General features: G+C 36.0%; 1 protein-coding gene across 3 annotated transcripts in view; it reads right to left on the minus strand.

The window, feature by feature from the left end:
* Positions 1-15,137, minus strand: part of Dym (dymeclin) — a 369,953-nt gene that overhangs the window by 308,515 nt on the left and 46,301 nt on the right. For all 3 annotated transcript variants that reach the window (XM_047527019.1, XM_047527018.1, XM_047527017.1), the window contains exon 3: positions 4,560-4,612. In XM_047527019.1, the coding sequence (XP_047382975.1) occupies positions 4,560-4,612 (53 nt within the window). The remainder of the gene's footprint in view (positions 1-4,559; positions 4,613-15,137) is intronic.

The following is a 15,137-nucleotide window of genomic DNA, read 5'->3' on the forward strand; positions in this document are numbered from 1 at the left end:
TGATCAAATTATGTTAGGTGCATATACAAATAGGGCATATTGAATCTCCACTGTTATGTATAATTATATTGAACCAATAAAAAAAGAAACACATTTTTAAAAAAAGAATTGAGAGAATACTAGGAATCAGAAAATCTGGTTTTAAGAGTCAGTGATTTGTCTGAGGTTCAGACTTTTCCAACCTCAGTTTTCTCATCTGTAAAATAAACAACAGCTAACACATTGAAGAACATATACTAAGTCCTTCATGTGTATTATCTCATTTAATCCTAACAACTCTATGAGAAAGGCACCAATATTACTTTCATTTTATAGGTCCTTACCTGTAGGGCTTGCTCAAGGACACATCCTTACATACTGACTCAAATCCTTAGCTATAACCAAGGAATTCAACAATGAAACTATAAAGTCCTATTAGACTGCATAATTCATATGTGCAAGAAGTTAAGAATTCATCAGAAGAAAAGATTATTTAGTCAGAACTTTTAATTTTACTAATGAATAAAGAAGCTCGGACAGGTTAAGTATTGGACCCAAAATCAACAACACATCAGTAATTTAAGTGTGCAGTTATTTTCCTTCGCCAATGGTTTTCAAAATGTGAGATTCCAGAGTCCTGGATATTTCTTTCTCCTTCAAAGTACCTTTTGAACGATTTTTAAAATGCAAAAACTCAAAATTCATTGGCCTGTGCTGCCAGAATTCATTTTTGTGCATATTTAGGAACTATGCATACATCTGAATTTCTTGAAATGTGTCAAAGATTTTCAAAGATGGTTTTCAAAAAAAAAAAAAATACACACACACACACACACATACACATGAAGACTTGATCTTTATATATTTTAAAAGACTATACATAAGGATAAATACACCTTTGCAGTACACCCAAATTGTGGTTAACAACTGCCAAATTAACTCAGGTTTATCTGCTTGAGAGTCAGCGTAGATTACTGCTTAACTTCCTCTGGTGATAACAAGTTGTAGCATCTTGCTGTTCCCAGTGTGGCTCAAGGACTAGAATAGTAGTATCAGCATTATCTGGGAGCTTGGTGGAAGTTCAGAATCCTAGGTCCATCCTATACTGTTAAGTCGGAATTCAGGCGACTATGTGAGGGATAGCGGAGCAACTGAGACAAAGGGCAGCTCACCACACTGCGACCACTTACCTCCACCTGTCACTCAGCAGGACCCCCGCCCATTCCAGCCTATAAAGACCCTGGACAGCGGAGCCACGTGCAATTTTCTCTGGCTCCCTAGCCACTAGCCGTGCCCCCAAACTTACATATACCTATGGAAGCTAAAAATCCTTCTCTAAATTTAACGTGCATTTAAATCACAGGGTATTTTATTAAAATTCTGATTCCACATGTGTGAAGTGTGACCTGAGAATCTCCTCTCTAATAGTGTCCCAGGTGATGCCCACTGTTGCTGGCTGGAAAACTCCACTGTGAGTAGCAGGGTGCCCCATGTACTGCAAGTTGGGGGAGTTTCTGTTCAGTTTTCACAACCAAGAACAGATAAGCAGTTAGACATCAGATAACATTAGAGTTTCACTTTGAAACAAAAATTTTCTAGTCTTCTTTCTAGCTTTGGGTTTAGTTTAATTAAAAATACCGTGTAAAAAAAATACCTTGTGATTTCAGAAAAAAACTGCTTAAAAAAATCAGTTAAGGTTTACTTACAAGTATATCTCGGTGGGGTTTAATATTAGCTAGCTTCTATAAATTAAAATAATAAATTTGGGTGTGGTAGCGCATGCCTAAAATCCCAGCAACTTGGGAGGCTGAGGCAGGCAGATCAAAAGTTCAAGGCCAGTCTCAGCAACTTAGTGAGACTATGGTTCGAATATTTTTAAAAAGTCTGTAGAAGTAACTCAGTTGTAGAGTTCCCCTGGGTTCAATCCCCAGTGCCACAAAAATAAATAAATAAATAGAAATGAAATGAAAGAAACTAAAGTGAGACTGGTGTGACAGTTATCACTCCAAATTCCAACTTCACAGTCTTTGTTAAACATTTGTTAATGTTAATGAACAGTCCTTTTGTTAATGAATGACTTCATAAATAATCAATTGAATTTGCAAATGGTTACCTATTTAAACACAAAATGAGTAAAACAATACTGTGTTGTTGGAAGGAGCAACCAGACTACTAGACTGATGTAATTAAAGCTTCCTGCTAGGTGGTGGTACAGGCCTGTAATCCTATCTACTAAGAAGACTTTTGCAGGAAGATGACAAATTCACAGCCAGCCCAGGCAACTTAGAGAGGGGCTGTCTCAAAATAAAAAATAAAAGGAGAAGCCAGACAGGTAGCTCCTCTTGCAAAGCGCTCACCTAGCATATGTAAAGACCACAGTTCAAATCCCTGGACCCTCAGATGGGTCAGGGACCAAAAAACTCCCCATTTGTTTATAATAAAAATGAATTTAAAAAATAAATAAATAAAAAAGGAAAAGAAATATACTGGTTTAATCCCCAGTACCATAAAATAAATAAATAAAATAAAGCTTTGTGTACCTTTTTCATTCATCATGTATTTACTGAGCCACTCTCATACACCTGCACTAGTTCAGGCACTAGAGGCACCTGTAAACACAACCTCCTGTCTTCATGAAGCTTACATTCTAAAATAGTTTCCACAATACTCTTTTTGATAAGATGGAGATCAAAACTATAAATTAATAAAATTAAATATCTTCAATGAGTTTTTAATAACTACATCCCATGGTAGGCTCAAGATTTCAAAAGACTGGTGGAGCTATTGGCAATAAAAATTTATCTTTTTTTCTGTATCCAAAGGTATTTTTAATGACAGCCTTCTAATACAATGTCAAGCAAAAATATACATAAAAAATATACACATATACATTAAAATAATCTTGTGCATGTGTGTATGTATGTATATGTGTATGTATAGTGGATGATATACATATAGATAAACACATATTTAGCATGCTTGCCACCATGTATCTAATGAGTAAATATAACTTCCAATTATTTAAATCAAGTTTTATAAAAAACCATGGTCACTTTAAAGTCACCATCACAATGACTACGTTGATACCACTGTGATATACAACTGTAATTTTCAGTATTAAACTGCCACATGATTTTTGAGAACCAGCTCTAGTTAGCATAAAATTGTCTAATCTATGTTTATAACTGAAGGCAAATACAACAACAGCATCTCTATCATTACCAACATAATTTGTTTTCAAATACAAAATATTTCATCAAAGACTGTTTCTGGTAAAGTAACTAACATGAGAGTTGCCCATACAACTCATATGCTTATCAACATGGCTTGATTTATTGTTTTAGTTTTGTTTTGTTTTGTTTGTTGTACTAATGATTGCACTTGGTTAAGTGCTTTACTACTGAGCCACATCTCCAGTCCTTTTTATTTTTTATTTTGAGTCAGGGTCTCACTAAATTGCTGAGGCTAGCCTCAGAACTTGCAAACTTCCTATCTCAGCCTCCCAAGTTGCTGGAATGATGGGTATACGCCACCACTCCAGGCAACATGGCTTGATTTTAAAACAGAATATTAATCTCACTTTAAAGTTCCTTATACTGGGTATTTTATAAACACGTTCTCTCTCATTTTCAAAGCAATAATGCAAGGTAATTACAGTTATTTGCATTTTAAAACCATTTTTTTAAAAGCATATACATTCCATTCTAATTACTACCAACTTGAAAATAAAGCATTTGAAAAATGAGCCCAAAAAAGGAAATACTTGTTGACATAAATACTGCATGACAGGGGCTGGGGTTGTGGCTCAGTGGTAGAACGCTTGCCTAGCATGTGTGAGGTACCAGGTTCGATTCTCAGCACCCCATATAAATAAATGAGTAAAATAAAGGCCTATCAACATCTAAAAAATATTAAAAAAAAAAATACTGCATGACAACTAGATACTCTGTGCTATACTGGATATTTCATGTTATATAATTCTTAGCCTTTCAAGAATCCTGTAAATTAGTTGTTCTTAACCTCAACTTTGATGAGGAAATAAAGGTTCAACTAAAAAGTAGCAAAGGGGAAATAAATATCATAAAAGTATTTTTGATCCCATACTTTTTACCATAATATCAAGCTATCATGGAGAAGCTTCCTAATATACTTTTATGAGTAACAATTATTCTGGTTAACACAGCCAACAACAGCATATGTAGTCAGGGCAATTGGCAAATCACAGGATGAATGGTGAATTCTACATGAACTGTCCATTACTAACCTAATACTTTGATTTTTCTCAGTATTTCAACATTCACAAATAGAATAAGCCAAAAGAGTACCTATGTCTTAGCACAATCTATCACTACCACTACAAATATAGCTCAGTGTGTATTGACTTGAATGGTATCAATAAATTAACATCAATAAATCCTATGAGCAGAAATAATTACTTCTTATTATCATCAAGAATACATCACTTCATTCATTCAATTCATATTACACTGGCAAAATCTGTAACAGAAAATTTGAAAAAGTCTTCTACACACCTACACACACGCACACACACACACGCACACACACACTTTGTCCCTTACCTAAAGCCTTGCAGACTGAAATGGTTGCTTCCTCCAAGAGCTTCAACTCAGTACTGGAACGACAAAAGAAGAAAGGTACTTTACAACAACAATACTATAAATACTTATCAGTTAAAGGAATATACAAAAAAGAGAAAAATAAATTTAAAAAATATTGTACACAAGGTAAACAATAAAATGAGAAATATAAAATAAAGCTTTAAGCTAGGAGTGATGGTTAATCCCAGCTACATGGAAGGCTGAAGCATGAGGATTCCAAGTTCAAAGTTAGCCTCAACAACTTATTGAGGACCTAGGCAACTCAGCAAGACCCTGTCTCAAAATAAATAATAAAAACAGCTGGGGATGTTAAGTACCCCTGGGTTCAATCCCTGGTGTGAATGTATGTATGTACAATCCCTGGTGTGTGTATACATGTGTGTATTAATTACTTAAAAGGGTTGGGGATGTGGCTCAGTGGTTAAGCACCCCTGGGTTCAATCCCTGGCATGTATATATAAATAAATCAAATACATAAACAAACAAACAAACAAATAAATAAATAACATAGCCAGGCTTGGTGGAGCATGTCTATAATCTCAGCAGCTCCGGAGGCTAACGCAGGAGGATCACAAGTTCAAAGCCAGCCTCAGCAATTTAGTGAGACTCTGTTTCAAAATAAAACATAGGAAAAGGGCTGGGGATGTGACTTGCTGGTTAAGTGCCCCTGGGTACAATCCCTGGTAAATAAATAAATAAAATTTAAGTAAAATGTAGCTCAGTGGTAAAGCACTTGCCTAGCAAGTACTGAGGGCTCTGCATTTAATTCCCTGCACTGCAAAAATAAAAATAAATTTAAAAATAATAAAATGTCAATTTTTCATTGTTCTTTGACATTTATAATTTTCAACATAAGATTGTTAGAAGAGAAGAACTTGGGGTACCCTGTCTTTTAGGCATTAGGTGGGAAGAAGACAGAAATTTTTAAGAAAGGCATTCCAAAGTAGAGAGCATAAGGCAGGTGCCCCATAGGCTGAATCTAAAGTAGTGCTGATACTCAGATTTTGATTATTTAGGAAAATGCTACTATTATTTAGGAAACACATGAGTATCATGATGTCTATAGTACTTACAAATAGTTCAACTAAAAAGAAAAGGAAGAAACAAGGTAAGAAAAGAAAGAATACATATATAAACTTCAATGGTTCACAAATAAATAAAATACTGACACATACATATACAGATACAAAGGCACAAGATAGACACAGAGACAGACACAAACTGACATAGAAACATGGGGCACCAACAGACATACAGAGCACTAAGAAGAAACCCTAAGGGAAAGCTTTATGACATTTGAGTTGGGCAAAGATTTCTTAAATATGACAACAAAAACACAATGATCAAAAGAAAATATAAGCTGGGTGCAGGGGCACACTCCCGTAATCCCAGCATCTCAGACGCTGAGGCAGGAGGACTGCAACTTCAAAGCCAGCCTCAGCAACTCATCGAGGCCATAAGCAACTTAGTAAGACCCTGTCTCTAATATTAAAAAAAAAAAAAAAAAGCCTGGGGATATGGCTCAGTGGTTGAGCCATTCTGGGTTCAATCCCAGATACAATCAATCAATCAATCAATCAATCAATATAGATATAGATATAGATAGATAAAGATCAAACAGATAAAAAGCCAATCTGGAGAACAGATAAAAATATTTGCAAATCATATTATGTGATAAGGCACTAAAATCCAAAATTTAAAAACTCCTACAACTCAACAACAAAAACCACCTAACTAAAAAATAAGCAAAGGTCTTAAATGGTCACTTTTCTAAAGAAGATAACAAATGACCAATAAAGCAACTGAAAAGATGCTCAACATCACTAGTTATCCCAGAAATGCAAATTAAAACCACAGAGACCGGGGTGGTGCGAAAGAAGCAAGAATGGAGGAAGGATGGATTGTACAGAGGGAATAGAGGGATGAGAGGGGTGAGGGAAAGGAAAAATAACAGAATGAGACAAACATCACTTCCCTATGTACATGTTATGATTACACAAATGTACAACTCTACTTCATGTACAACAAGAGAAACAAGTTGTACCCCATTTGTTTACAATGAATCAAAATAAATAAATTATAAAAAAAAAAACAGTAAAAACTGACTGGATGTTTGTTATCTTTCATTAGGATAACTACTCTCAAGAAAAGAAAAGGAAAGGAAGGGAACAGATAATAACAAGTTTGGACAAGGACGTGGAAAAATGGACTGATGTGCTGCTAGTAAGCATGTAAAATAATGCAGTCACTGCTGAAAATCACATGGAGGCTCAAAAAGATAAAAGTTAAAAAGAAAGTAGGATTTCCATATGATCCAGCAATTCCACTTTGTACACCCATGTTCAAAGCAGCATTACTCACAAGAGTCAAATGGCAGAAGCAACTCAATTGTCTACTGAAAGACAGATGAATAAACAAAATACAGCATATACAGATAATGGAATATTCTTTGACTTAAAAATAAGGAAATTCTGACACATGCTATAACATGGATGAACCTCGAAGACATTGTGCTAAGTGAAATAAGCCAGTAACAAAAAGATAAATCTTGTATGATTCCTCTTACATACAGTACTTAGAGATGTCAAATTCATAGAAGAAAATAGAAAATGGTTGCCAGGTGCTGGGAAGGAGATAATGCAGAGTCAGTTTTCAGTTGGTACAGAGTTTCGACTGGGGAATGCGAAAAAGTTCTAGAGATGGATGGTGGTCATTGTTACAAAAGACTGGGTATGTACTTAATGCACAGAACTGTACTTAAAAATGGCTAAAATTATAAATTTTTGTTGTATGTATTTCAACTCCGTATTTTTAAAAGGTACATTCTCGCACCAGTTTACTTACCAGAAAAGCAACCCTGGACTAGTTTCCTAACTTTATGTTGTAGTTTTTTCATATATAAGAAATACTGGGGAAGGGAAAAAAATAACAGAATGAATCAGACATTACCCTATGTAAATTTATTATTACACAAATGGTATGCCTTTACGCCATGTACAAACAGAGAAACAACATGTATCCCATTTGTGTACAATAATAAAAATAAATAAATAAATAAATAAATAAATAAATAAAAAAAGAAATACTTCTCGGGCTGGGGATATAGCTCAGTTGGTAGAGTGCCTGCCCCACAAGCACAAGGCCCTGCTGGGTTCAATCCCCAGCACCTCAAAAAAAAAAAAAAGAAAGAAAGAAAGAAATACTTCTCCATTCTATATGAATAAATATCTCCATTCTATATGAATAAATATTGTTTCCAAAAAATAGCTGTGACTGTATTTTTATGCCTTATAGGTACCAAATTATGATTGTCAGATATACATTTTAAATTAATACTAGGTTGCCATTCTTAGGAAATTGGTTTGAAATTTATAAATAACATAGAAATCTTATATCACATTTGCTTCTATGTTAAGTAAGACATAGTTTTAGACTCAACTGTTTTGACATTATTTCTAGAATGCAAAACCCTTGAAAGTAAACAGTCTCTTAAAACAAAACAAAATAAAATCCCATGAGAGTACAGATCCATTTAGACTTGAAGATTTGGAAGAAATAATATATGTAAGAATGATCAAGACAGACCACTCTTAAGTTTGACTAGACTTCATATGTATAAAAGTATTGTCTATTTCAGTATAAAACTCTTGAATTTACAAAGTGTTATATTTTATAAATTTTCATGAAGCCCAACACAACTTCTATTTTTTTAAACAATTGTATGTTTAATCTAGTTCTGAAATAATTTTGCAGTCTATGGAAATAGAGTAGCAGTTGATTTTTCTAAATTGTGAACTTTAGATTGCTTTTGGGAAGTGGTAGTTTTTCACTCTTTTTGCTTTTGAGGCAGCCATGAGGTTGAAAATATATTTATCATATAAAACTTGATGCAATTTGCACTACTTTCCATTTGTATGCTGCAAATAACTATAGTCTTTTAAATATGGAAAATCGGCAGTCTAGAATATTAAATTCTAAATTTTTAAAAATCTTTTAAATCTGAATATCCTCCAAAAGTTGTAAGGGGTTTGGTTCAATAACTTGTGATGGGAGAATTCTTTGATATCTTACTGTTTGTTAAGGCACTAATTTTACTTTACTATTAAATTTTGAAAGCATCTGAAATATACAGGTTTCCCTGTAGGAAATGTAAAAGAAAAGCACAACAGAACAGAAATTTTTTTTTTGAGGTTTTTATTGTTTTACTTTTTGGTTGGTTTTTAGTATCAGATGCATTTTTGTTTCTATGCAATATATCCATACAATCAATCAACTATCTGAAAGGACCATAAAATCTGAGAAATGTTAATAGAGACTTGCTGGTACATAGGAGCCTAGCAAATTCAGGAACCAAGGGGAAATGTTCTGAGATAATATTTGCATTGTAAACCTCTGTTGACTGTTTTTACAATAAATATTTTGCAACTTCAAAAAAAAAAAAAAGAAATACTAGTACCTTCATAAGTTTGATGTTATGGTTAAATTATAAAATATGTATAAAGCACTCAGAACATTTCCTGGCACAAAGTAAACTCTCAATAAATAATAGTTTTTATTGGTTCCAAAATGTGGTGGACTTTTTACCCCTAGTTAAATTAAAGTAATGCCTTCAATTTAGAACCTGTAAATGTCTTTCAAAGTATTTTTCAAATTTATCAGTGTATTTAAATCCCATGAAAATCTCGTTCTAATGAACAGGACTATTATAAGCCCTATTTTTATAGATAAGCAAGCTGAGGGTCCCAGAGAGGTTAAGTGACAGTGCAGGAATAAGAAATCTGAGAAGAGGAGGCAGCAGCTTCCAACCTGGAAACCTGGTTAATTACATGTCCTTTTCACCAATATAGGTGGCACAGCAAATCCTCTGCTGTGGCTGGTTCTAAAATCCCTACCCAGCTCCCAGCCCCCAGAGTTCTCTGCTGATAGTGATGAAGGGCACTTTTTAAAAGAGTGATCTTTTAGCATTAAAGCCTTTGACAAAGAAATTTTAGAAAAACTGAGGAAGAAAACCAAATGTTTTTAGACAGTTCTAAAACTGTTTAGCTACAAGTAGTTATCATTTGAAATGTGGTTATTCCAAATTGAAATGTGTTGGAATATACCATAATGCAAAAATTCAGGAAAAAATGGAAAATATTTTATTCTCAATTTTATATTAGTGAAATTATAATATTTGGGATACATGATTCAATGCATTTTTCAAATTAACTTACAAATTACCTACTTCATTTTACTTTTTCAGTATGGCTACTAGAAACTTTAAATCACATGTATGGCTCCCCTTATATTCATATTGAACAGAATTGCTAGGAGCTATTTCCCAATAACTGAAGACAGTATCACATATAATAAATATCATCAGGGCTGGGATTGTGGCTTTGGTAGAGCATTTGCCTGTAGGCATGAAGCCATGGGGTCCATCCCCAGCACCACGAAAATGAAGAATGAAAGAGAAAGGAAGGAAGGAAGGAAAGGAGGGAAATATTTCCATATACAGAAAACTAAGACCAACAACATGTGAATATGCCATGACCTTAAATATCTCAATTTACATTCATATTAGAAAGGGTGAATATGATTTTGAAGAGTTAAATCTTTCAGGTTCATATGAGATTGATTCAGGGGACCAGATAAATTAGAAAGGATCTCACAGTGGTTTACAGTTCTCCAGTATTTATCACTCTATTAGATGTTTTCAGAGTGCCGGACAGCCTCACAATGTCTCTCTACCCTCAACCCTTTTTTTACCATCTTCTCACCTACAATTTAGATATGAGCAGAAGCAGGTTTGTCAGCATGACCCCACATCCAGCCATAGCTGCTGACTGGATCAGGGTTTGACATGCAACCTGAGCCAAGCCTGAAGTCTTGGGGAATTTGGAATTGAGATGGAAAAACAGGCTTTCCATATGGCTGGAACTTGGCTGCAAAACTGAGCATTATGAGAGGCCACCCTCTACCCACTGAGAAACAGAAAGCCAGTTCACAAGAAAGATGAATAAAAGAGCTTTGCTGAAAAAGGAAAACAGAAAGATTTGGGATTCCTGCAGGCCTTCCAATTCTCAGTTCCAATTCTTCCTGAAGCCTCGCTGTGTTCCTAGTCTTGGATTTTATGAGCTGCCCCTGTCTCTCCATCACATATTCCCCCTCTTTGTCACACAGTCTAAGTCAAATTGATTTTTGTTAACATCAAAAGACTTCTAATTAATTTAAAAACTGTGCTACAATTTAAAAATACACATTAGTATTTAGTTAACAGGTAGTGGGAACCATGAATTACTCAGTTTTTTGGTTACTCAGGCAAAAAGTAAAGAGGTATAAAATGCAAAGGACTATAACAAGCTTTATGAGGTTAATAACCAGACCACATGCATAAAATCTGGTGCTTCTACATTTTTCAGTAAAATGACACTCTATTTTATAATTGGCTAGAACCAAGAGCTTCAATTATACATGACTATAACCTTCAAAAGTTATTAAATCTGGTTCATTCAGCAAACACTGACTAAGCACCAAGGGTATGCTGGCTCTGTGAAAAGATCCCTCTGCCTCCAGATTATATGGAGGAATGAGGAAGCCAGACTTCTTGGTACAGTGCAAGTGAAAAATTAAGACCAGCCTGGCCTGGTGGTGCACGCCTATAATCCCAGCGGCTCAGGAGGCTGAGACAGGAAGATCATGAGTTCAAAGCCAGCCTCAGGAACTTAGTTACACCCTAAGCAACTCAGAGAGACCTGTCTCTAAATAAAATACAAAATAGGGCTGGGGATGTGGCTCCTGAGTTCAATTCCCAGTACTTAAAAAAAAAAAAAATTAAAACCAGTATTGTGTGTGAGCTCTAAGACATGTACCCAAACTCCCCTGGGTAGAATCAAGGAAGAAGGAACTTCTGTCCTGAAGGACGAAGAGAAGTCAGACAAGAGTTCTGGCAGTCACAGAGACGCTGGCACATTCTGGGACCTGAATGAAAGTCAATCAACATAGTAATGGCAAACTACCAAGCTGGGAAAGTATGCTGATGGACGGAATATGGAGTTCAGTCCGACTTCCTTTCAACAGAGAGTTGCTGGGTGCTCCCAAAACAGGGTTCTGTTTATTTTTAATATAATATTAGCCTTTAAAAAGGAATTAACTCCGACATTTAAGGTTGGTATGAACATTCCTTTTTCCAAGAAACTTTCTTGATCACCTAAGACCAGGTGAGAAAAGGACCCAATCACAAAATTGAGCCCAAGGCAGTAAGACTGCCCAATTGCTTGTCTGTGAGCTCCTTGTTCATCACAGCTCTCCCAGTCTGGTACAAAGCAGGCCCTTAATAAAAATTTACTGAATGAATAAATGCCACTGTCAGGTACTTCCTTGGCAGAGGACAAAACTATTTCCCCTTGCTCCTGAAGAAACACTTCCTACTTTCCAGCCCTTAAGGCAAGCTCTGACCTCAAGTTTAAGTTTTTATTAAAATATTTTAAAAGATGTTTTTTTCCAAGTGTAAAATAAAGTGTCTTTTTGAAGCAGTCTAATTTCTTGGAAAGCTCCCCCTTGTGGCAAGTCAGCCAGCACCTGCCTTCTGTGATGAGGCCCACCAGATCTGGGCCCCCCTACACATAGCCACCACTGCCTCAGTAATCACTACATCCTGGAGAAAGCATCTTCACTGCCTAGATTATATGTTCTATGAGAACAAGGAAAGTGCTTCACTCACTCATGCATCGCCTACTCTGCCTCGCTCCACCAGAATAAAAACCCTTGGTAGTTATCTGTTCAATAACAGACTCACAGGGCTCTGTCTGTTGTACTCCTGCAATTTCTGCACTCTGAAGTGTTACTTATTTCTACAAAGGAAATCAGCCAGGCACATCCCTGCCAAAACCAACACACTGATTGTTATAATAGAATTTCTTCCCTCTCATCCCTTCGTTCTCCAGTTTTCTAAACTTATTGGAACATTTTAGGAATAATCTGCTTTCCCTTTTGCTTGACTTAGAGCCATAATGAGGTGGTAAGCAACTGGGGTGGTTGGTAACTGTCACTGCCTGTTATAGGCATCTATGCATGGTACTGTTTTAGTTAAACAAATGAGCTCAGATGTTCTGGCAGCAGGCAACTAACAAATCATCGTTTGCAGTAAATAAAAGTAAAATGGTACTGCAAAAACATGCCAATGTTTCCAAGACAATTACAATTAGAAACTGAATGTTATTTTTGAAGGCAGACTTGAGGCACTGGAAACATGCAAAAAGGGGACAAAAAGGCAACAAATATTCACAATACTTCAGATTAAATAAATTAGAACCACACAGAGTACTTCACACTTAGTATATACATAAACTCCATACCTCTAGAACAATCAGAAAGCTGTCAACTGTGGAAGATTAGAAATAAATGCTTAACACTAGTAATCTCTTAGTCAAACCTTTGCTAAACAAACTAACTTACATAAACAACCATATTGATCCAAACTCCAGGTTAAGACTACCTGGAGCAATTCTTATTATGTGACGGAATATCAGGCACCCTCTTCTCATTTGGGCAGCATCACAGAAAGGAATCTCAGTTTTGCTAGTGACATCCCCATGAACAATGAACCTGAAAGTACTAGAGAACTGTACCCCAAAATCTCACACACGTATACATTCCATAAGAAAATCTGAAACAGATTGAGTTTTCCACAGTTTTAAGAACCTCCACTGGGCTTCCCTGAGGATAATTAATTCACCAAGGAAATGGTTACTAAAATTTTCACAACCATGGGGAAATTATTAAACATTACTGTTGCCACTTCTGGGCTAAATTCTAAACCTATATACCTCCTTACTTTGATTTAATGAAAAGAATATCCCAAGGAAGACAACTGCCATCACCACCAATCTCACACTCTCCACGCACTGCTGTAAGGGCACTGCTATAAAATTCCACAAGGAATACCAAAAATACAACGAAATTATATTCCTTCCTTCAAATTATCTTCTCCCCTCCCCCCCATCCCCTTCCCTTCCCTTCCTTTCTTCCCCCCACCCCCCGCTTTTTGGTCCCAGAGATTGAACCCATTGCTACATCCCCAGCCCTTATTTTTTAATTTGAGACAAGATCTCACTGAATTGTTTAGGGCCTCGCTAAGTCGCTAAGCTTTGAACTTGTGATCCTTCTGTGTCAGCCTCCCTGAGTAGTTGGGATTACAGACCTGAATCACTGCACCCAGCTCCAAATTACTTCTAAACTGGTCTTGATCAATGTAATCTATGCCACCTCTGCTAAGTCTGCCAACATGTATCATGATAAAGTTAAGTCACTAAGGAATGTACATAGCAGAGAAGACTGGCAAGGTAAAACAGAGAAAAATAATAATCTGCCATTTAAGGAGTTTGGATTTTATCCCAAATGTAATGAGTCATTAAGCAAAAAAATCAAAAACACACTAACCAAACTCAACACAGCATCAACAGCAGCAAGATACAGTGGTTAAAAAACTGACTCTGTTCATTGTGATGCATGCCTGTAAATCCAGCAGCTTGGGAGGCTGAGGCAGGAGGATCACAAGTTCAAAGTCAGCCTCAGCAACTTATTAAGGCCCTAAGAAATTTAGTGAGTCCTTGTCTCAAAATAATAAATATCTGACTCAACTGATGACCTGATGGCACAGGTAGGAGGGCAAGAAGTTGTCCCCATCACCAGCTGATTGGTATGCCCTGAATCCCTTTACCTTGGTGTTTGTTTTGTGTTGTTTTTTGTTTTTTTGTGGTGCTGGGGATTGAACCCAGGGCCTACCGACTGAGCTATCTCCCCAGCCCTACCTTGGTGTTTGAAGCAGACATGATGAACCCAACCAGCTCTACTCATCCAGGACTGTGCCTAACCCCAGTGGATTTTCCAAGCAAGTTCAACTTCGGGGGACAGAAGTGATGGCGTGACCAAGAGTCAGCCAAAGAGCTTCAAGGGCTACCTAAGAAGGTCCAGCAGTTTGGATTCTTTTTACCAGAAAAAAAGTAGTTTTATGAAGATAAGTGTAGCTAAATGACACCATATTTAATAAAATATTAGTTTGAAAAAAATCTGACCCTGGCTATAACTATCCTGACATTTTTGGCAAAAAGAAAAAATTTTAACAGATAATTAGAATAACAATAATGATATGCTTTGGGACTGGGGTTGTGGTTCAGTGGTAGAGCACTCACCTATGAGCGCCTATGAGGCACTGAGTTCGATTCTCAGCACCACATGTAAATAAATTTTAAAATAATAATAAATAATAATAATAATAATAATAATAATAATAATAATAATGTCTCTGTCTCTACTAGCACATAAGATAAGGCCTAACCATGTGCCCACAACAGCATAATTAACCACTGCTGCCAAATGTCAGGCTACCACACTTGGTCAAACCACTAACTGTTACTAAATCAGAACACAGGCAAGTACATCATCTTTAAAACTTCTGGTTAAGTTCCACAAAAATTTTATACCAAATTAAAATACTAGAATGAATTTCAACAGCAAGAATATGTAACGTCTCTGTAACCACTGGAGTCACATGCTGAT

The sequence above is a fragment of the Sciurus carolinensis genome, chromosome 15 (genome assembly GCF_902686445.1).
Source record: "Sciurus carolinensis chromosome 15, mSciCar1.2, whole genome shotgun sequence".
Lineage (NCBI taxonomy): Eukaryota > Metazoa > Chordata > Mammalia > Rodentia > Sciuridae > Sciurus > Sciurus carolinensis.